We start from the raw sequence: 24726 nt of genomic DNA, 5'->3' as shown, positions 1-24726 counted from the left end.
TAAAAATTCTTCAGGCTTCAGCCCGTTTTGCTGTTAACTGGGCTCGATCAGCAGCAAACCACCAAAAGGCACTAATGATGATTTCGGTTCCTTCTTACACATCACTTTCTTTACGTTGTGGGCAATTCTTACTGAATCGGAAGGATATATGCTGCCAAATAATTGATGAAATTTAAACAAACCACCACCACCATAACCCGTCACAGAAGAGCATAAAGCCGCCGGTCCCACCGCGCAAGCTTCCAGGTACTAAGCTAGGTATTTGAAAGTAATGTATTTTCCATTTTGTTCGTTCTCTTAACCCCCTACCCTACCCCGATTTACAATAAAGCGCGGAAAGAAAGACTAAGGTTTTAACATTTAAATTTTGAGCTCTGCTAATTACTTTCGCCCTACGTAGCAATGTGAAAACCTTGCGGGGGGAGGGTCTCCGGGCCGGGAGGGCAGCGTCCCCGAGCCTGGGGCACAAGCTTTACCGTTACAGACCAGTTCGGTGACCCTCGGCAGCATTAATATGCACAAGATCCTGCTGTTAATCTCAGAACCCGTTTTGTATCATTCATTGCCCACCAAGTACTAGAGGTAAAAATAAAAATCAAAACGGAAGACATTAAGCTTTCCAAGAGAAACAGAAACCATAAAAGCAGAATGCCCTTCAAATAAAGAAGCAAATATTATCTCCTCCTCTTAAGACATCATTAGAAAATTCACCATCCCTACTGAAGGTCAGTTGCCCGACCTCCCGCAGAACTATTAGGGGCTGGGGTGTTCATGATAGTAACACGCATTATTTTAGAAGAGGGGAGAAAAAAAAAAAAAACAACCATATGGTTAGTTCCGTTAACCCAGCAAAATATGCCAGGCAACGAGTTACTTTCAAATTCAAATTGGAGGAACCAGGTCTTCATTCTTGAAGTTACTTTTCCCAGTCAGTCCTTGGAGGAGAGGGCAGCCAGCGGTTCAAAGGTTGTAAACCTGAAAGGAACTGCACTCAGATGCCGGGGGACTTCCCAACTTGTGCTCAGGGACAGTGCCTGACTGGAGTTCCCCCTCATCATTTCAATAAAACATGATTGTATTGATATAATCCTCTATACATTAAAATGAGGTTGTCACAGATTGTCATTAAGACCTCAGTAAAACAATGAAGACATTATTGGGCACCCCCCCTCAGGCAAGGTATTAGGGAATAAAACAATCTACACCACGCGGGTCCTATTGAGATTAATGAAAAAATTATGCAAAAAAATCTCAATTTCATTTTCCCATGACGGGGCTTTGCATACATACAGTCAGTCTTGCCTTACACCTGATGATTTATTAAACTAATCTACAGTGATCACCACTGATGTTCTCAACTCAATCTTGTCCTGCCTCATTTTCTAAGTAATTGTTTCTCATTAGTTCTGATAATGTTTTAATAGTGTTACCCATAATTTAGCCCCCAAGAATTAATAACAGGGGGGTAATATGGCAAAGCAGCTTGTGATGAGCTGCACAAAATATAAACAGGTATGGTTTTTAATTAATCAGATTACTGCAAGTTTCTCTTCTTGTAGCCAGTCCATTCCTAGCTCGGAGGAATCCCCAGGTTGGGCATTGTCACATACTAAGTGGTCTCAGCTAACCGAGCCCTCCCTCCCTCCCATCCTCCCTGTATTACCTTCAACCACCTGGGGCACCAAAGAGATGTGGGTGGGAAAACAGTGAGGAAACCTCTGACCTCCCAGTATCTCCTTGTCTTGGGGTTTTGTTCTTCAAGGAATGAGGCACAACACGTTTCTGACCCTGACTAAAGCCTCTCTAGGTCCCTCATTTGGATCTGTGCTCAGAGAGCTGGACCTTGGTCTAGATTTTGGCTCCAGTGGGGCCCAGTGTCATGATCCTACCATAACTGGGACTACAGGGTTATAAGGAAGATGATAAATCTGGCACTTAGGGAGACTTAAACAGCAAGGTGGTATTGTTGGAACAAAGTGCGGTTTGAGATAAAGGGTGTGGTGACCAGTCCAACATGGTTGGGGACCTAGGAACCCAGGTCCCGCCAGCCCATTGGTGATGGGGGAGGGGGAGAAACAGCCAGGCCCGGGCTCTCAGGGCCATTTGGAGACCTTGCTGAGAGGACTGCTTTTCCCGAGACCACATGTCTTTGTCGTGGCATCTGGGGTCCCTCAGAGGGGATGCCTGGCTCTCAGTGAGCCCCAGGCTCTAGGAGGTCCACCGGTAGGGTTTGGGGGTTGCCTAGGTAATTCGGGGGAGACTAGAATGTCTCCCTTTCATGCTGTCAAAGCCTGAGGGAATTATCTGGATCGACACGTGAGGACGGGTGGGAGCGGCTGAGTTGAAGTGGGGGCTGCCTGTAGGGAAGTATGAAGAAAGGCTTTTATTACCTTCTTTTAAGACAGGCCGTGCCTACGCTAACACCCTGAGGGTGTTATATTACTGGTCAAAATGAGAGGGTGCCTCCCTCTGCCTTCTGAGTAGTCCTCCTGTGTCTGTGTTCCGAGCAGCAGGGTCCTGCTGCGTGGGCACCTGTGGTCCCGGTTTACCCTGTGCACACCGACTACCAGCCTAGGCGGGCACAGCTGCATAATGGGTTGGGGGATGGCTTTTCCTGTAACTGCTGCCCACTGCCACTGTCCGCAGTCCTGAAGCCCAATTTGGCTGGAGGCCAGTCATCTCCCAAGTCGGTCGAGATACCATCTTCCTCCTTCCAGCCGCTGAGTGAGGATGAGGCTGGCTCCTACCTTCCTTTCCAGCTAACTCTGGAGCAGCACCGGGTGACAGTGCTCTCGAGGGGTTGGAGAGGGTTGCACCGAGGAGGGAGGTGTGCTGCCCAGGGTAGACAGGACTCCAGCCAAGTACATCCTATCTTTGGTTAAGAGCTGTCTCCTCAGATCCCATGTTTGGGAAGTTGAGTTGGTGTCTCAAGCACGTGTCTCCCAGAACCACCCAGCCTGGGTCAGGTTTCTTTGTGTGCCCCCTTCTTGCCCTGCACTGGGTGGCGGAAGCTGCATGACGGTGTGCGGGCCTCTCCCACTTTGCTTGGTTCCATGGTGCCTTTCCTTGTATATAACCTTCAGCCCTACTCCCCTCACAGACTTCCTGGAGGAACTGGAAGAAGTAGGGGAAAGCTGACCCCTGGTTGGGGCGCACGGTAGGGGCCACGTAGGAAATAAACCAAAAGGACATAGGAGGAGGTAAAAAGTGAAAATAAAAAACAACTGTTTTCTATTTACAAATTTAAATAAACAGAACAGCCTTCCCCGCAGTGTTTGTCTAAGAGCAGCAGCCTTGCTGCTGTGTAGGTCATGGAAAGGCTGGTGTAGAGTTTAAAACTTCCCATTCTGTTAATTTCTTAAAGAACAGTCATCCAGAGTCTCCACACAAAAGCTCATGATTTAATGAGGAGCAGAAACAAAATCTCTGATTGTTGGTGTTTCAAATTTCATTGGCGTCCTCTGGCAAACACAAGTTGATCCTTCGCAGCTTCAATACCCTTTAGCCTTCAATATAAGAGCACATGCTGAATAGGGAAGAATGGCTGGTTGTTATGTTTATTTACCCTTACTACAAGCTGGGTTAACCTCTTCAAAACAGCTTTACTAAGCCCGTTAACCACACCACCCATATGACCTGTAGCAGCATCTCTAATGTGATGCAAATCTCGCAGGGGACCATATGCAGCAGCTCTGAGGCATTGTGTCCTCTTAGAGGCTACACGTTTATTGCTGAGGGGGCCCTGTCCTGGCCATACATTTACAGGGGGAAATGGCCTCAATGGCAAACAGTTAAACAGGGAAATAAAGGGAGAGAATGGATGGCCTTGTGTTTCTGCACATTTATTTTTTAATTGCTGGTAACTGTTGACCCAAAGCATTCGCCTAGAATGAGGGCTTTCATAGTCATCATTTGGCAGTTCAAGGATAGAGATGACTCATTTTGAGGGGTGGAGGTTAACAGTAATCAGTTTTGAAGATTTATTTTTAGAAGATATGTATATAAAACAGTAAGGTACTTAAGTCAACTTTTCTGCCATCTCTGTTGTTTTATCAGATTACTAGTGAAATAAACACCAACACTTTATTTAGTTATTATTTTTTAAAGGGTTAGCCTTTCTTAAAGGTATTTATGCTGTCAAGTGAACAAATGAACAATGTGGGTAACATCTAACATGAATGGGGTGAAGGGAGTACACATATTCAGGAAAGATCTGTTACATCAAAGACCTAACTTCCCCTCACAGCCCATCTCTTCCCACTATTTTATATCCTTGCGAAATTAAAAGTCCATACTTATAACATTCATGAACAATAAAATCATAAGCTTGGAACCAAAAAGAAGAAAGTTCATTTTTAAAGGAATAACTGAGCAGTGAGATAACCCACCCCCGCCCCCGCCAAAAAAAATTGTGATTACCATGAACTATAAATGGAGAAAAGCTCCAATCTGGCATACTAACAAGTTGCCTTGAGTATTATGGTTTGTCTTTAACAAACCCACTGTATATGTTCGGCCCACCTGATGAGAGCTTCATTTAACAGATCATTTTTCCTTGATGGATGTGGCAAGCGTAACAATGTTCTGGGCCTGCTTCAGTAATGGCATGTCGATCATACTCCCTCGGAAAGTAAAGGCTCCCTGGAAGACAGAGAACACAAACTTCCTGAAAGAATGCTCGGAAATTACAGGCTTCCTTTCTGCACACACTTGTACAACAAGAACATTTTAGATTCCACCTGAATTGTACTGACTTTCCTACCCAACTTTCGAGAAAAGCCAAAGTAAATTACAGGGGAAAGATTTCTTTTTAGCTCCTAAAGAGGGGGAAAAAACCTTCAGCATTTTAATGGAGAGGAAAAACATCAGACACAAAGTACTGGAAACTGTTCATTTAATACTTGAAATCAAGCAGAAAACAACAGTGGAAGGAAAATGTAAATATTTCCTTATATAGCTTTTGAAATATTGCATAGAATTGTGAAAACAGTAATATGCTCTGGAAACTGACTATTGTTTGAAAAAATAATTGTATAATCCAGTTAATGGAAAAGTGCTTCCTTCTTGGTGTAACATAATTGAGGGTAACACCATCATGTGATGAGAAAATGTGAGGTAGGATTATACTGAGTAAAAAGAGATCCCTCTGTTGGTACACACTTGCAGAAGAGGATTAAAATGACAGGGAACATGACTAACAAAGAAATCATAAGTTTGTTGAATGGTGAGACTGGAAAGAACCTGAAATCTCCTGGTTTATTCCCATTTTACAGATTCACTTTTTTCTAACCTTCTGCAAATACTTACGGAATGTGTCATGTGATCTCAGTCCTGTTTTAGATGAGGAAACTGAGGCCCAGAGTGGTGAAGGGATTTTTCTAAGACCACTTCACTAGAAAAAGTTATAGCTGGGGTTAATACTTTGGTCTCAGAACCTCAAGCCTTCATTAGAGAACCCCCATTAAGATGACAAGGTAGTTTCTTTAGTGCCTCAGAAAAAGAAGAATTAAACGGACAGAGGAAGTATGCCCAGAATCTGAAGTTAATGTCTGGTTATTCATGTTCTTTTAATCACTTCTTTTTGCTGTTTGCAATCAAAGCTCTTCTTAATTCTCCTTCTTTCTACCTGTTGGTAAGGATGCTGGTGTGAGTGCAGAGCAGGTGGTCTTCTGAGACCTGCAGGTGGACTGGAGCAATCATAATCCCTGCTGACAGTCGAGCTGTACATATTGCTGCCCCTTTCTGGGTTGCACAAGTACCACCTTCTCAACAGTCAATGCTGTCTTTATTCAGGACTTCTTTCCTGGGCTCTCTGGAAACCCTCATCTCTTACAGTAATGTAGAGCTATACATAGGATAGAGGTTAAAAAACTGGCAAGGAATCCTTCACAGTGACTTTGAAATTTATTTTTTAATTAAGAGAGATTTAAAAGTCATTCGGATTAGAGTCCTCACCAGTCCCTAACCTTCTCAGCCTTAGAGTGATATCTGATTCGTGTGAATACCTGCATGGCCTAAAATCCTGTATCATTATGTCATTTTCCAACCCTCCCATTTTTACTATTTATACTCCCAGACTCGTCTTTGCCTAATTTCATTCAGCCTAGAGCTAATTTTGGTCATCTCTGTGACCATGATGAATTTTATGAATTTGGTTAGAAGTTCTAAGGATATTCTGTGGGTTAGCATGACACGTGACATCAGGGCGTGGGGCTCACGCTGTTTTACAAGGCAATAGTCTAGTTTTCTTATTGGAGTAAATGATGAAGACCAAAGGCCTCCTGGTTATCTGCTCACCAAGTGGATTACGGCCCTGTAAACCAGCACATCTGTCCTGCTAAAGCCTGAATAATAGGCTGGAGAGATGAAATTAGCATAGATGCACATGAAATCAAAACGATGCACAGAGAATCAGGATGACGGCTCTGGGTCTACTCCATGTTTCCTGAATCTGCTTTGGATTCTACACGCACATCTAAAATGCAAAATATTTTATGTAGTTTTTCAACACAGGGAGATCATTCCCTTCGTTTAAGGTGGCAGATTTTGCTTGACTGCGTGAGGCTTAAACTGGAAAACAAAAGTTTAACATTTTTGTTCTTTGTTTCCTTCATCTCTGCAGATTGAAGAGTTTAGTGTTAAACAGACTTCCTAATACGAATATCCTCCTGCTCTCACATATCAACCTAGAATACGGTTGGTTTTTTTTAACATCTGGATCTACATGTGAAATGTGAACAGTCTGCTGGTCAGGATTTGGAAAGATCCAAATTGTCAAAAGCTACTTGGATTTGCAGGGAGGGTTTGAAACATTCCGTAATGGATGATCATAGATAAGTTTCAGTTTTCACAGCTCAGTGCATTCCTGAGAAATTGGTGTACTATTTTGAAGAGGGAACTTCCATCAGCTTGAAGATTCAGACTATTATTTGGTTTAAAATGCCTTCAAACAGTGACTCATTCATGGTTAAAAACCTTAACAACCATGATTACAACAATAATAATAGCTATAATTTCTTGAGCAGTTGCTAGCCCCAGGGCTGTGCCTGGCTCTTGACATGATTTATTTCATGTAATGCTCATAACAACACTGTGAGGTAGATACTATGACCTAACCCCATTAGCAAATTGTTTTTCTTTTTCTTTTCAATTATGGTAAAAACACATAACATAAATCCACATTCTTAATCATTTTGCAGTGTATAGGTCTGTTATGTTAAGTAGATTCACACTGTTGTGCAACAGATCTCCAGAACTTTTTCATCTTGCAAAAGTGAAACTTGGTACCCATTAGACAACTGCTCCCCCTTCCCCCTCCTCCACCCCCTGGCAGCCACCCTTCTGCTTTCTGTTTCTATGGGTATGTATCCATCTCCATTTTATAACTGAGGAAACTGAGGCACAACGAAACTAGTATGAATCTGCCCTATAGCTAGTAAGTACAGAACTGGACTGACTGACTGACTGACTGACTGACTGAATCAATCAAACACCTGTCCCCCAACCCCACTACCCTCACCAAAAAAAAAAAAAAAAAGAAAAAAAGAACTGGGGTTAAAACCTAGCTCTGTTTGATCCAAAGAGTGTGCTCCAGGCTTAGGCTCCAGGCTTTTTTTTGTTGTTGTTATCAATTGTTCTCTGAGTGGGCTGCTTGGCCACCTGAATCAGACTCATATGATGGGGAGGTGGCTTGTTAAAATTCACATTCTTGGGCTCCATCATATAAGGTTTCACGCAGAAGGCCTAGGGGTTGGCCAGGAACCCACTGATGTTTCTAATGCACATTCAAATTTGAGAAGCTCTGTGTTTTAGCTCTCCTGGGTAGAAACGGTTAGGCCAGCTTTGATATGGGTACTCTATCCCTGCCCTCAAGGAGCCTACAGTTTGCTGATAGAGACAGGGAAGAAAAGAAACTGGCACCATAAAAAGCAACAAGAATTAGAGGAAGAGCCAGTGTGATGAGCATGGAGATGTCCAAGGCCTGAAAAGTTTGCTCTTCTTGCCAATTAGGACCATGTTTGCCAGTTTCCACTGTTCACTCAGAAGTGATGCTGTGTACCTACTGCATGTCATACACTTCCTGCGAGAGCTGTCATGGAGCTCTGTACACATGGGCTTTTATTCAGCAATTACCTATTGAGTTATTTGTTGTAATAAATCACTAGTCAGCCACTTTGGCACATTACAATACACACCTATGGCTTCAGCCTCCTGGAAGTGAAGAGGAATATCACCTTACCATAGGTGTTATCTGCATAGGAAGGAAAACAACATTGGGCTGTAGTTTTTCTAACATCTGGGTCATTGCCAGGTGGTAAGATAGGCATTGAGATAACATGAACTTTATCAGACCGTGAAGTTCTTCGTGGGGGAGAATCTTATGATCTGATGTCGAGAGTATTGGTGATGATGACAATAATAATCACATTTATGGGAAATATTCATATATTTTGCATTTCTGGCACTTTTTTTCCCCTCTAGAGTACTAAAAGAGTAATTTCCTAGAATCCATAAATCGATCTAATTCTTTCCCTACTCATTATGTTTTCAAATAACTTCTTTGGGCGTTCAGGGAGTTCTCTCTAGCACATTCCCATGATGGCGTTGCTTTGTCAGAATTAATGATATCTGAGCACAGCTGTTATAGTCCTTCTTTTTCAGAGTGACACTCTCTTCCTTTATGATGCTGAAGTCCTATGCCCATAAGTTATTTACCTCACTACAGTTCCCAGGGAATTCCTAAAACTTTTAGTCAGTTTTGGCCACTATGAAATTTGTCTTCAAGACCTTGGTGTGCCCTCTTCTTGCTAAGATCTCTCAGGCCCAGCCATTACCTCCTGTGAAACAGCTCTTCCTTACTCACAAAGTTAGTTGCTCCTTAATGCCCCTCAAAGTGGGGGAAATGCTGCTCTCACAGAGACACTCTGATAGGCACCATTTCATTTTTCTTTCTCTCCCATTTTTCAACCTATCACACTTGGAGAATCCTTGGACAGGACCTAGGTCCCCTCACAATTCAGTTAAGGGGTAAGGATGCAAGTTTGGTTGCCAGGCATCCAAAGCCCAATGGGGAGGCTGCCCAGCTCCCAGGCTGGCTAGCAGAGAGGTCTCACTGAGAGAGTGCTGGGACACCTGCAGGGGAGTTGCATCTTCTTAATTGGGACCATGATGTTATTTTTCTAAAATACTAGATAAGATCATCCATTTGCTTAAAACTAGTCAGTTGGCCAACACTTGTTGAGCCTCCAGTAGGACACAGTGACTGACCTCAACAAATGTGATGTTGGGTTGGGGTCAGGTTAACTCATGCAAAGACTTAGTTAAATGCAAGCGAGTCTATCTGTAAGTGGTGCTTAAGGAATGAGGAGCCACAGAGAGAGCCATCAAAATGGGGTGGTTTAGCCAGGGAAGGGCTCTGAGGAACACGTACTTTTAAAGACAGCTTTAGGTCAGAGATGCCAAATGAAGGTGAAGAGAGGGGCAAGGGAAATGAAGCAGCACATTGACATGTTAGAGTGGCGTTGGCCTTCTGTGTTCTGCAAGAGCCCCCTGTGCCTCTGGTCACCAGTGACTCAGCAGGTCAAGTAAAATGAAGGACCACAGTATGAGACAGTGGGTTTGTCTATTGACAAAGGGGTTTCTCTAGCGCCTGAAGAAAGGGAACCTAATCTAACCTCAGTTAAAGCAATCTGGAAGAGAGACAACAGACTTCCCTTATGACAAAGCACACAAGACTTAGTTTCTGCTTGATGCAGCCAGCCTGGAACCCATAGGACCCTCTGTTCTTGCTGCCTGCCCTGGTGGACCTGAGACTCACTCATTCTTGGACCCTGAAGGGAGGAAGTTGAACCACCTGTTTCCTTTTCTTTATTCTGGGTAATTTTCCTCTATCCTGGGATCCAACAGTCTGATTTACAGATAAAAAAACTGTGGTTCAGTATTAATTCATCTTTTCAGAGGAACTTATGAGTAGGACAGGACTAGAATTTAAGGTTTTTCACCTCAAATCTCAAACTCTTCCCACTAATCAGTGTACCCCAAAGTATGGCTGGTAACCATGGTAACTAAGATTATAGAAAAAACTTAACATAAAAATTTTAGTATACTTTATATTTAAACTTTTTATTTTGGTATCATTTATAAAAATAACTATCATGTCTAAATTTTTATTTCAGATATAATATTACTTAAAAATAAGACTGAAAAAATTAATGATATATAGGTAAGGTCCAGATAAGCAATATGTGAAAATGCGTTTTTAATAATTGACTTGGAAACAACTGAAATATAACGTGCTTCCATCCTGAGTATCCACCTGAAAGCTCTTACTATAATTATTATTATGGCAGAAATACCAAAAGATATTTTCAGTGAGAAAAAAATTCAGTAATAATTATGTGAATGACATTTTAAGTCCTTAAAAAACCCAAAGCATTTGTAAGAAGGATTAAAGGAGGTGACATTTGATCCTTGTATGAGCTTCTGAATATCAGTAACCCTTTGTTTTACGAATAAACATTTAAAAAACTGCCATTGAGAGTAAAAGAATATTACCGAGGACTTGGGAAATAGAAACATGTTTTCCTAACACTAAATTGTAGTGATAACTTGATAGGTGTTTTAATAATACTTTGAATTAAAATTCAACAGTCATTTACTCCTCTGGCCAGAGAATTTACAGATGCTAATGTATCTCTATTTGAAATTTCTAAAAGTTCAACTGAATTCATGCAACACGGACAAAAATCTACATTGGGCTCATCTGTCGTGACTGCTAGCACTGAAATTCTGACAGGTGACATTCCACGGCTTTTGATGGGGAAGCCCTTTAAATGATTCATAAGAATTTAACAGTTGGAGTATGTGAAGGGGGTTTGTGCCCGATTGGGGAATGCAGTGACAAGCTGGGCTGCTGCCTCAGAGGGGTGTCGGGTGCTGGGGATTCTGCATCCTAGGCAGCCTGTCATACTGATTTTCCAAGTTCTGGAAGGTGGGAAAGCCTGGAGAAGCTCCCTCTTTGCCCCTCCCATTCCCACTTTCCTCTGTAGCTTTCTGGCTTTAAACGAGAGCACAGAAGCACACACGGAGAATGCGATGGAGGGCCCGGCGTGCCCCCAGTGCAGTCACACCTGCCAGGTCCGTGCTGCTTGGCAGGATGTGGGGATCATCTGTCCAAGTGGCTCCCTGTGACTTTCCACCGAACAGAAACAGGCAACTCCCTGGGACGAGCACATTCTGAGATCAAATTCAGGCGCTTGCGGCCAAAACAAACGGTGCACAAAGATGCACAGAGAGAAAGGGGCTTGCTTCTCTGGGTTCTCCCGCTTGAGGCACTTTCATGCAGCGGTTAGGGATATGGGCTTTCGGGTCAGCTCGACTTGAATTTGAATCTAGGCTCTGCCTTTGCCTGGCTGTGTGTGATCCAGGACAAAGAGCGTTACTTTTCCAAGCCTCAGTGTCTTCATCTGTAAAATGGGGATGACAATACCACCCTTGTAGAGTTGTTTGTAAGGATTAAGTAAAATAACGTATGTCACGTAACAGGCTCTCAGTGCATGGGAGCTACAACTGCTACCAGCACTACCATTACTGTCACCACTGCTGTGACCATGTCCCCAGCGAGGCTGCTGCCACTACCATTACCAGGGTGATCACCTCTATCTGATGGCTGTTACCAGCACCACCACGACCAATGCCGCATGGCTGCTATCACAGAAAGGGCCAGTGAGAAGCAGAGCGTTTGGATTACAACAGGATTCTAGGATTCCAGAGAAGCTTTAAGGGGTCTGCGAAACATCAGCATTCGTGAAGATGTAATGAGCAGAGGCTGATTCACACCTAAAGCTGTCTGTCCCCTCTAAATAAACCCTTGTAAATCACAGACTGAATCGTCCCTTTAAGAAGTAAGTCTCAGGTGCTATGTATATATGACACAGCATCAGTATTTGAAGACAAATACATTTAAAAGAATTAAAAAACTCAGAATATCAGCTGGAGGAGATGCTAATCACATGCAGGTAGCCTGAAGTTAGGAGCATGGCTTACGCTGGAGGCAGTTGTGAAACAGGATAGTTTTTAGCAGACGGTGAGCAGGAAGAGTATAAGCAAAGACAAATGGCCAGATGAGTTAGTGAAAAGGAGGAAGTTCTTTGGAATGTGGAAAGTGAGTGGGTGTAAAATGAAGAGACATCATTAACATTCTGCTTTTTAAGAAGGAAGCATGCAGTCATTTAGCTTTAGCTCTACACAGAAAATAGAACCTGTTAGACACTAGGAGGATTAATCTGGGACCTTACCAACAGTTTTAGGAAGCCAGAGGAGCAAAGAAGGAGCAGTGGAAGGTTTGGAAGATGAATTTGGCAGGGAAGGTGGAGGTGGCTGAACAGTAGGGAGGAGAGCTGAGGTGAATGTTTGGGTCAATTATCTTAATATGTGACCAGTCCTGAGATGTCTACTTGCCCAGATGGAGGGTCTCAGTGGACCAGAGCCATCCTTACTTCACAAACGGATAGAGGAAACCAAAGGTGCCTTCTGTTTTTAAAATTCTTCTCAGAGCCCACTAAATGTAGGCAACAAGATTCACCTTTTGAAATATTCAGGCAAAATAACCAGACAGGAATAGACAAGTTTTTATTTTAACTATCTTTTGATAAGGAAATCTGGAAAAATCAGGCCAAGTATGCCAAACAGGAAGCTAGCTACCTACTGAGGTGAAACAATTGGATTGAGAAGCATATTGTAATCCAACAGAGTTTCCACATTTGCTAGCAAATTAGACATTGTGCTTAATTTTCTGTTTTTAAATAGCTTTACTGATGTATAATTTTCATACCATAACATTCACCCATTGTTAAATGTATATAATTCGTTGACTTTACTAATTACATGGAATTCTGCAACTATCACCTCACGCTCAGATTTTTTTGAGACTGGAAATCTTATTTGAAAATATTTTATTTTTAACACCGAGATAAATGTGTAAAATCTGTATCTAATTTAGAACGCTTTATGTCAAATTTAAGCTGATACTGCTTATGAGAACAGCAGAGAATGAAGGCCATTTTATAGCAGCTTAACAGCTAAGATCAATAATGGTAAACTTCTATTTTATAAGCTATCGGCTAATTCTTTCTTTGGAAAATACATCTAAATGAAGGCACTTTAAACTTTAAAACATTTACTAAGATACAACTGATGAACAACAATTGATGAAATAATTGGTGAAATTTTTTTCTTTCAACTATTCTAGAAGGGAACAAAAGGCCAGTAGCATATATATTGTTCAAAAGTAAAACGAATAATTTCTTTTTAGCACTGTCAGAAATTTAGAAACTAGGTAGTTAAATAGTATTTACTAAATGTACCCTGTGTACCTATTTCCGTCCAAGATGCTGCAGGGAGATATGTGATGGAGAGTGAGAAATTCTCCCACTTTTTTTTTTTTTATGGAGGTCCACTAACCTAAAATGGAACGAATAAAGAATTCTAGAAACTCTTGATTTTTTTCAGTAAAGTAAAACTGAATTTGCCTGCTTTTAATATAAAAAAGAATTACAAAATTCTTTAATAAGTACCAGAGAAAAATTAGAATGTTCTGAACTTCTCCATTATAATCAGCTAAAGGACAGAAGGCAAGGGATAGTGGTGGGGTGTGGAGATGATGTGGTGAGAAAGGAAGAGAGATGTAAAGAAAAAGAGGAAACAGAAAAGAATCCATGGAAAGGAGAATGGGGAAGGAACACACATGCAGACCCACACCTCCTAAGACAGAGAAATACCGGAAGAGAAAAAGAGGGAGGAAGATGTCCAAAGAGTAAAACCATTCTTTCATGGCCCTTATTTGGCTCTTGCTATTAAAGGCACTGAAAGGCATTGTGTTTTTGTGCAACCACCGGTGTAACTGAGAACAGGACTTCAGGAAGCTTCCTTTGAGTGAGATGAAACCGAGCTCGGAGCCAGATATGGCCTCTGTGGCAAAGGCTCCCACTCCGGCTCTGAGAGTTTCCAACCTACCTTGGGAGACTGAATTACTAATAAAGCAGAATGGGGTTTGCAGTGATCAGAGCCAAGAAGTCTTTCTGGGGCAGTATGGTGGACAAGCACAGGACAGAACTGAGAAGGAGGGAGTGACATGGGGAATAATAGCTTGGAAGGTTGGGAAGGTACAAGGATACTCTGTGCTCTTTCCTTCCTTGTCAGTTTCTGCTCATGCTAAAAAAAAAAAAAAGTATATTAATAAGAAAAAGATACTAATCTGAACTAAACAAATTCACATTTTTGTTTGAATAATTTCAAGGCTCTACCTAGTTTTTTTTTTTTTTTTTTTTTTTTTGGTCATTAGCATGGAGATTCTTGTGACCGAAATGAAACCACATTGCAACTAACTATGTTCATATCTTTCTTTACAAAGTGAGCTCTGAATTCTGGTTGGGGTCTATCTCCATCTTGGCTGTGAGTGACCTTGAGTAACTTCCAAACTCTTGTTGGGTCTCAGTGTATTTTTTTAAGTTGTAAACTGAAGGAATGTAACTAGAACATTTCTGAGATTTCATCCAACTAACAGAATTACATTTTTTAAACTGAAATTGAGCAAAAAAAAATTGAAAAATATAAATCAGAATAGAACTTTGATTAAAATATACTTAAAATGTTATAAATTAAAGAAGCAAACAATTTTTAAAATTCTCAGATTTAACCTACATATGAAATCTCTTCTCTAATACTAAACTAGCCACTTGCCACTAAAACTATGTGAAATAAGATACCATCAACACTAAAATTATACTGCCTTGCTCTAAATGTTTAGGAATCTGCAATTTGTTATTGATCAAACCAACCTTAAAATCATCATTGGCTGACTCAACTTTTCTAAGAATTTGACTTTTTAAAGTCAAAATTAAGGCCTATAGTTCTAAAAATTTTTAATGAACAAGAACATAAAGGGAGAATGCAAGAACTAAGCATCTCAAAAGTAGATAGATGTCCCTTTATCTTTCATTTTCACTGACAATCATTCGGTTTTGATTTTAGTATTTCTGCTTACAAAAATAAAGGGGCAAGGCTGTGGGTGGTGGGATGCATGAGTGTGGGAGGGGACACTGTTGTCTATTAGTGGAATCAACCCTTTCCTGTGACAAAGACAACAACCAAATCTTTCGATGGTTTATTTGATCTGCGTGAAAGAGTGGCAGTGGGATTTCTGGCACTTGAATAAGTGGAAACAATATTTTTGGCTAGAAAGACTTCTGAGTTCTCTAGGGGAGCCTTCTAGAAGGCCATCTGGACCAAACAGTATTTCTTTTGTAAATCCCTGCATTTGGAAACACAAACGAAAATGTGTGTGAGCCACAATCACATACCTGTGAAAATAATTTGCTTTCAATATTGGAGAGGGGCTATTATTCTCTGTAGTTTTCTAGATGAAAAGACTTACATGAGTAAAAAACTTTTTACTTCCTTTTTTCTTTCTTTATTAAGATGTAAGTTCCCAATTTATATTCCTGTAGAGGACTTGCTTATTAATGTAACATGTTAATCTGCACTATTGCTCTCACTTGAGTGGCGTCAGAATGCTTTGGTTGTGTGTTGTTTACAGCTGTTACGCCAGCAGTGACTGCGTTTTTGACCTTTGTAATTACTATCTGAACCTGGATTTTAAAGGTGGACGCTTTCCCTTCCTTGGTTTTTAACCAGTTTGTGAAGCTATAATGAACAAAATATATTGAAGAAGTTAAGTAAAATCTTTCTACAACCAAATAAAGTATTTACAGATTTAATATGAATAAAATAGAGTGCCTGGAATGCTGAAAACAAAGCCAAGACATAGCTGTAGCCAGACATTGCAGAAATATGAATATTCCAGCAAAGTACCTTTAAAAATCCAGCTCATATAATGTGCATGTTGCCACTTGTAATATATTTTACTATTCTTTCATATTTTTCTGTTAGAGCCTCTATTTGAGAAAAAATGGTAAATTCTTAAATTAGTATTTCCTGGGATTATCAACCATTTTAAAAAAGCACCTATTTCCTTTAGCTGTCATTTTTGCCCAAAAGGTAATGCATCTGGCACTGAGTTTATAGTATAGACTTGAAAAAATACAGTTATCATACCTATATCAATGTATACATAGTATGTGTTATATATTTATTTATATACAAATTATAGTTTCTGTTGATATCAACTAATATTAACTAATTATTTGCTTGAGATGGTTTCATTTCAATTATCTAATTTTCATATTGTATACCCCTCTTAGTTGATTAAAAAAAGAACTGTTAAAATCATATTTTAAAATGAGCAATACTAAATTCAGTTCTAAATGGAAAATTTTCAAATATCAGAATCACCATTATTATGAAAAAAATGAAATCAAAAATGAAATTAGCTTTTAAGAAAACCCTTTACAAATTTAAAACAAATCATATGGAAGTGATTTATCCTGGCTAAAGTATCTTACCAAACAATTTAAAGCTAAAATAATTAATGACATGCAGGTTATATCTCAAAATATATTTTTCTGGAAGGATGGAAGAAGGAATCAAGTTTGATTAATATTGCAGATATATACCTAACAACTGATGTCAGTTAAATTAGAAATATATTACCTTATGGGAATTAAAATAGGAGCATAGAGAATGTAGAATGTTTAATTTTTTTCTAACAGATTTTAATGAGGCCCTAATATCAATCTGTAGCCCTAATTTCTTATTGTGGGCATTTCTGTACCAGATAAAATTCTTTAGCCTGAGAAAAACTGGTTTCTTGAAGCAAAGCAGTCACAAATATCATTGCCTGCCAAACAGTGACAGATTATATGAGCAGGTTATCATTTTAAAATGTAAAGTAATTTTCACCCAACATTAGACTAAGGGCATCAAACTTTATTTCCTTAGAACTACTAATTAATACAAGACAAAACAATTTCCTGTGATACTAAATACTGAACCCCAATAATTTATCTACTCGTGATCCGCATATTCTCATGAATTTTGTTATTTGGAGGGGACAGAAAAAAGGCAGAACTTTTATTTTTGAATAATAATAATAATTATTATTACTACTATAGAAAATACAAGTGACCCAGCATTAACTGTGAACTTCAGCTATACCTTTTTGTCTTAGGGCAGAATATAATTTAAGATGGGAGCAGGAAGTAGAGAAAAGCAAGGATACATAATTTTGCCTTCTTAGGTCATTTCTACTTAAAAGCATCACTTGCATGAAATTTTCATCAGAGGGGGAGAAAAGGTCTTTGAGAAATTTATAAGTATTATCTCACTAGGACACAAACCATCAGTTTCCCATCATTGAGAAAGTCACCTGTGCTTTGGACAAAGTATCCGAGGGTTTATGTTTTCATCAGTGATTCACATTTAAAATAAAACAGATTAGATGTTTGTTGGAGGCAATACTTTATACAACTGAGCAACCTATTTATACTAAATCTTTACAAACAGAACCTACATTATTTAAACCCCAAGACCCCTCAAGACCCAGAGTCACCTACCTGCAGACCCAATTTTTGTGACCAGCCAATTTATAGGCAGAGTGAAAGAAACATGCGAACTGGATAAAATAACCATATGTCCCCACTGGAAGCCCCATTACTTGAATCATTTAAACCTTGCTGGACAAAGCACCAGGAGAATTTGCTGTAGGAAACAAACCTACACGAACGGGGCAGGGAAGAAATGACCTAATAGTCTCCCTTCTGCTCTAATTTCTATGGTTCTGTGTTAAGAAAAGCTGTTCTTCCACATTGTTGTGAAAGCTTATGCCCAACAAGAGGGTTTTTCTTATTTAAAAAAAAAAAAAACCAGTTCAGAATTTAACATTTAAGTTGCCATCATCAAAGGCAAGGACACTTTAGAGCAATTTTCCCTGGGAATAATACTTTCGAGATACAACGGAAAAGTGCTGTTTTCCCTCATTCAAGAACTTAAATGACAGTAAAAGACTATGCTTCTAGTTCGAATTTTGTTTGCTGGCTACTGAAACTTAGGGTAACCTCTTCCATACCCCAACCTGCTTATGATGCCAGTGGCATCCTTTGATTTTATCCAATGTGAAACCCAGTGTAGACAGCTAATGGAGGCAGTACTGGCCCAGAATGGAACTCTACTCGGTCTGCTGTTCTGATGGTCCCATCCTGCTTCAGTTTAGTTCAGTAGGAAGTATTTATCACATGCGTATCCTCAGCTAGCATAACGTACACACAGAGGTATAGAACATTTAGTGAGTGTGTGCACAGGCAAGCATGTGGTACAGAGGAGTGGACAGAGTTATTTGCATGTGTAAGTGTAAAAGTACATGGCTTTCTCTCTAGATAAATGTCTGTTTATTCATGCAGGATCTGGATTTTGGGGTCAAGACATAGAAATGGACATAAAACAGAATGTCAACTGAAAAAAATTTTTATGAACTGCAGTTTTTTTTTGGATAGTCACTACTGATTTGAAATGAAAGGATGCTATTTATCCTGAAATTGGTGTAAGTCCAAAAGGGGTGTTTCCAATGTCACATATTCTGCCTTTCGATTTTAAGTTCAAGTTTGTGCAAAGATGGGCCTGCAAATGTGTGAGGGTGAGCATGCGTGCACGGTTGGAGTTGAAGGCAGGTAATGAGAGGGAGGGAGTGACCCATTTAATATTGCTACCCACTTCCAAAAGTCCTGGGATTTTTAGGTGTTTTTTACTGCCAGGGGAAAGTGTAAGCCACACTTCTCACATTGATGTCAGTGGTTCACCACTGAAAACCAGTTTTGTTCTTTTTTTTTTTTTTTTGGAGGGAGGACTGTTTAACATTTAGAAACTTAATGTTTCAACATTTTTTTCTCCCCCAAGGACTTCTGCATTACAGGTATTAAAACTTCACTCCTTATTGTAAGCAACAATGCTGAGTTTAGATATAACCTCTGGGATAGATTTATAAATGTAACTTTCCCCCCATCCTCTTAAAAAGAGGCAAACAGTATTATTGCAAATAACCTTTAAGATAATTAACTGACAATGCTGCAACTAGCATAAAATCTTCCTTCAGGCGACACCTAATTTAAGTGTTACTGGCACAAAGTGGAGACAGATTGTGCATCACCACTGCAATATTTACATAGCAGAAACCCACAGAGCAGGAAACGCGAGGCTCAATGATGCACTAAATTAGGAACAACCATACTCCAGTGTTAATTTGCTTTCCATTCTATCCAAATCTCAGGTCCAGAAATTGGTACTAACACATATACAACCTCCCACTCTTAAATGACTAAACCGGAGGAGATTTTTATACTTTTTCCTCCCAAATTAAAATAACTTGAAATTTATTTCTTCTCTCTGCAAGAACCATTTGATCAAACTGTGTTTATTTCATTACAACTTGCTCTCATTTTGATCTAAAATTATTTTCATATGAATGCTGCATCAGGGTCTACAGAGTAAAACTAAACAGACTTCTATTTTCCCAAAGGCTGCTAATATAGTTTATGAAAAGAATAAAATGAGAAACTTGAGAGCCAGTTAGTGAAATATTTAGGAATATGGAAGGGCAAATTCACCTTAAGTGAATTACTCACTGATGAATATTATTCCTCCTAACCCCACATACAAACTTCTCCCCAAAATACTATGAGTTTTTTTAAAACCACTCAAATATACATAGATATTTTTCATTCTTCCCCACAGTATTTTAAACACCAGTTTCACCCAAGGCATTAACAAAACATTTACCTTTCCTAATTGTTGACGTTCTTTAAAGGCGGCAATCAGTTCTTCAGCCCACTTAATTTTTTCAGGGGAAGGAGAAAACTGCTCCTGGACCACTGCAATTTGGTTAGGGTGGATCACCTGCTTACCTACAAGAAGATTAATAACACCGGAAACACAAAATAACAAACAGATGTTCAAACAAAATGTCTCAACCATGCCAGGCTACTGAATGCCTCACAAGACTGTATGTAAAATAACTAATTATTTTTTAGAACTTTTAAAAAAGAAAATAACAGCAATTGGGCAGGCTTTTCCAGAATACCACATAAGAACAAACCCAACAATGGGAGTAATTGTGTTTCCGATCCTATAGAAATGCCACCTTAGTGTAGATAATCTCTCATTTTTAGTTACAGGTGGATTCACCAGGCAGCCCGTTGAGTAACTGCTTTGGCTGGAACTTTAAAGGCTAATGTCTGCAAATTAGGGTGATTATTTTGAATTAAAGTAGAAAAAAATTACATGTTAATTCTTTCAAATTGTGTAAGGTCTCTCTTGCTTATTTTGTACCATTATTCCACCTTCAATAATTTCCTTTAAAAGTGGTCTGTTGGTGTCCATAAAGCTTACAGAAGCAGACATTACACCCATATTAAAATCAAATAGTGTATAACAAGAATATATTTAATTTTCTTTCTTTCAGATTAATATAGTGTATCCCTCCTAACCATTAACAGAAAGTTGGATTTCAATGAAAAAAATTTTATTTACCATAGTAAAGTGGAAGGCAGATTTGAACACTGTGGTCTCTAGATTACTCATTTAAAAATATTTAAATAAAAAAATTACAGAAAGTTTCTCTATCAAAAAAACCACCCCAAATTTTCCCTTTTTGCTTATGGAATGAAGATTAGATATTTCTCCCTATACAGATTCTTAGACACCCCAGAAGAAATCTTATTTCTGTAGTAATAACTTTAAAAAAGCTGTATTTAAGGATCTTAAGTAAAAGCATTATACAAGATAAGAGTCACAGGATTCTATGAAATCATGCAGTCATTAAAAAAATAATTTAAAAATCAAGGAAGAGTGGAATCTAATAAGGCCATTAATAAAATGCAAACATAATTTAATGTTATAATGATGATATTATATTTTATTACATGATAAAATTATGGACATACTTGGTTCTTTAAAAATGAATGTATTCTTCATGGTAATTTACTCTGCTAAGTATATTTGTTGGTATATCAGTTTGCTTTGCTTCTGAAATAGCTGTTTTAACATTTAGCCAGTACAAATTATATCTGTGATATATTATAAAAGATCCATTCCTGTTACTGTCATTATTCTGTCAAAATAGAAAAAAGAATAATGTTTCTAAAATTTTTTTAGTATTTTATGAAAAAGAGTTTAAGTGAATAAATATAATATCTTTTCTTTATAGTGGCATAATTAAAACATCCTCACATTGCTATTTTATTCTTATCTGTTAGCATACTAATAAAACATTAAAATCCTGTATAAATAAAGATGCTTTAAGTTATTTGAGGAATAATTTCTGGGAAAAAAATAACATCAGTGATGACAAATGAGAGTTTTTTTTCAATAATAGACACTGAAATTATATCTAAGTAATCTAATAGTTGTTACAGTATTATTAATAAAGGATGTCAGTTATGGTAGTCATTTTGTACTAATTGTTAGTCCTGAATTTTATAATTTATGTACATAATTTACACTGATGTGTAAAAAGCCAGGTTTCATGGGAACTTCTTGGTACAGACACTATAAATTGAGAAGCAAAACTAAACTATTTACAATGCTGTGAAATTAATGATGGCTTTCAAGTACCCATATTTTGGTAATGAGGCTAATTTTAAGATATATGTTAGGTTTTAGAAATTTATGAACCTCCATATGTGAAGTTATCTCCTTTGAATCTTATATATCCCAACAACTGAACATCAGATTTTAATGCTATGTGGGAACGAAGCAAATATTTTATACAGAAGAGTTGTTATTGACAAGTTACTGAGAGGGTGCAAAATTGAAGACATTAAAATTTATGACCATGAAATCCTTTTTACAGTACCACTTGATATATCGTGCTTTAAATCAATACCTGTCAAGTCTTTTAGGTAACTGTATGATGGTGTCATTTTTGTCTTCTACAAAAGACTGCAAAAAAGAAGAAAACCCATAGTGCTTCGTATTTATAATCTTTCTTCTCAGCATGTAGTACTGGAATAACTGTGATGACTAAGTCAGCTGTTAAAGCTTTATCCCAAGATTTATTTTGGGTTTCTTTTTATAAAAATAATTCCTAAAGTTAATAGTCACTTACACAGCCAATGCATTGGTTTAAAATCAATCTACATGAACTGTGGCTCAGTGAAACAATGACTACAGAAAAGAAACTATAACCTGCTGTTTGATGCATGGCTAACTTTCAAAAACCTACAACTTGTTAAAAAAATCTAATTTTTAAAAATACAGAAAATTCTTATAGCACAGATCCTTATCAGTGTTATGGATAACATAATACTCCATTGAATTTTAAAACTTTCAACCAAAGAACTAGGGTAGGGTATGTATCTCTCCTTTCCTTTCTCCCTTCTTTCCTTCATTACCTCCTTTCTTGTACAAAGCCAAAAATATGGCAATTAAATGACAAATAATTAGGACAAGCAGATTATGAGTGGCCTAAAATACTCATTAAAGTATTTATTGTTTAAAAATACTACAAATAATCTCATACCTTATTATCAGATTAATTACCTTTTATTGGTATGTAGAAATACAATTGGGACAACAAAGACCTACTTTCTAAAAATTGCAAAATGGCTACAAAGTTTAGCTTCCTACTTTACTGATTTGTTCACTTGAATACATAATGGGCACTGTACCCTCTGTGTTCTTCATTCTCTCTTCCTCCCTCCAGCTTCCATTTTTTTTTTTTTTTTTTTTTGGTGACTTAATACTCCCTGTTGTTGAGAAACAATAGTGCCAAGTCCATAAGCTCCTCATGCTGAGTTAGGCACAGTCTAGAAATTTAAATTTGATTTGAAATAACTTGTCTTCTACGATTGCATTAGGGACCAATTTAATTCAGTCCTGTCTCTTGGAGAAACTCTCAAACTCCCTTATAAGTTCTGGAGCAAACATTTGCCCCAGAGGAGGCAGAGGACACCCAGGTTATCCTGAGTGATGGTGAGAGAGGCCCCCATCAATCCAGCGTTTTCTATTTTTTATTGTATTAGTGCCCATTTCAGAGCAACATCTGGCTGCTTGGCAGCCAGTGCCACATTTTCAGACCAACAACATCAGAGTCTATTAGATAGATTTCACGGAGTTTTTCTCCAACTTTTCCATTTGGGCCACATCCTAATGGGTCATTGGAAGGAGGCAGGTGTCACAGGCCACAGAGACAAGGACAATGCCAGGGATTCAGTAGAGGGACTCTTTCTTTCTCAGTCACTATTAAATGTAGGGAGGATTAATAGTTCAGATGATTGAGAAATAGTTCTAATAGAGATCATATTTATTTATTTATTTATTTAACAAATTTGAGGAATCACATTTTATTTTAACTCTCTATGTTAAAAACACAAACACAAAGGTCAGAGCTTTAATTCTAATATAACACTAAAATTCTTCCTTTAGTCTCTCAGTTTCACTTTGACTTCAAACATCATCTATTAAGGTATCTTTTCCATTGAAGGTCACTCTAACATCAGTAACCTCTAACAGAACACATTTCAAAAATATTTACAAAAGGAATAGCATGGATGCTTGTCTCTTTTCCTTATTTTTCAGGTGTATTTCTGATCATGACATTCTTAGGACTTGCTGGAGAAGAACAAATAAGAATAAAAGAGCTTACGGTTTGTGTGTGTGTGTGTGTGAGAAACTGCAGACATGTTTGAGTATAGAATCCTAGTGTAGTTTTTCAAAAAATAGATTTCTGTTGCAAAAATACAATTTTCGGTTGCTCCCTGGGCTGCTGGGTATCTGAGTGATCAGGCACACCAATCAACAGATATGAGCCTGTGCTCCAGGACCAGATTTCCAGGGACCCGCTGATCTTAGTGGTAGCCAATGCCCGTAGGTGTCGCCAGGTGCACAGACACTTACTGGGAGGTGGGAGAGTAAGGAGGGGCTTGAAGTGGCAGAAGAATAAAAAACTAGTTATGACTTTTAAAAAAGATATCACCAAAATTTTTTTCAGAAATAAATTAATATTTTGAGTATCTGAGGAATTTTTTATTACCCATTATATTCTTATAGTTCACGTCTTGAGTTCACTCAAAAACACTTCTATAATGGCCTCATCCCTCCCCACGTGTCAGCAAAAATTTCAACAAAATAAATACTTAAGGGGACAGAAAAAAACTGGTAAGTAATATTAGGAGAAACTAAAACAAGTGCTTTTTTAAAAAAAATGTATATAAACTTCAGCTTTTAAAAAAAAACTTTAATTTATTTTGGGGGGGGAGATAATTAGATTTAATTTTTAGAAGAGGTGCTGGGGATTGAACCCAGGACCTTATGCATGCTAAGCATGCAGTCTACCACTTGAGCTACACCTTTCCATAAGTGCTTTGTTTTTTGACTTGTGGAGCAAAAGACAGACATGACAATTTGGTTGGCAGGTTCTTGTTATGAATAACTTTTTCATGTTTCAAACAGTGAAATAAGTGTATGAGACCTGGCTACATTAGATACACCAGTTCCTGGTTAAATTTCTATTTTTCTGGAATGTTTGCTTAATCTAAATACTAAGATTATCATCTAAGACATCATCAAGAATCATACCGGTAAATCCCATTGCAGCTCCTTCTCTCGACTGCCTGAGAAGCCCCTCTCCATCCCGGAAGTCGATGAAAACCAGATCTATGGCCTGTAGACCGAAGGCCTTGGCTACAACAATAATCTTTTGTCGGGCGTAGAGAATATCTTGGGTTTCCTTACTACTTGTTGCACCTGAAAATGGAATGTTGACAGAGAAAGGAGATGTTA

At 38.6% G+C, this 24726-nt stretch overlaps 1 protein-coding gene across 2 annotated transcripts in view; it reads right to left on the bottom strand.

The window, feature by feature from the left end:
- The window catches only part of CLYBL (citramalyl-CoA lyase), a 205527-nt gene that overhangs the window by 2964 nt on the left and 177837 nt on the right, over window positions 1–24726 (bottom strand). Inside the window, exons 6-9 of one of the 2 annotated variants that reach the window (XM_074378472.1) lie at window positions 24523–24690; window positions 19726–19850; window positions 4522–4641; window positions 2790–3506 (exon numbers count right to left, since the gene is read on the bottom strand). In XM_074378472.1, coding sequence (XP_074234573.1) covers window positions 4546–4641; window positions 19726–19850; window positions 24523–24690 — 389 coding nt within the window. In that variant the 3' untranslated portion in view covers window positions 2790–3506; window positions 4522–4545. Of the gene's footprint in view, window positions 1–2789; window positions 3507–4521; window positions 4642–19725; window positions 19851–24522; window positions 24691–24726 lie in introns of those variants that run through there. The other variant, XM_074378471.1, reaches the window with a different exon arrangement.

The sequence above is a fragment of the Camelus bactrianus genome, chromosome 14 (assembly GCF_048773025.1).
Source record: "Camelus bactrianus isolate YW-2024 breed Bactrian camel chromosome 14, ASM4877302v1, whole genome shotgun sequence".
Classification (NCBI taxonomy): domain Eukaryota; kingdom Metazoa; phylum Chordata; class Mammalia; order Artiodactyla; family Camelidae; genus Camelus; species Camelus bactrianus.
This window is presented reverse-complemented; position numbering and strand designations above follow the sequence as displayed.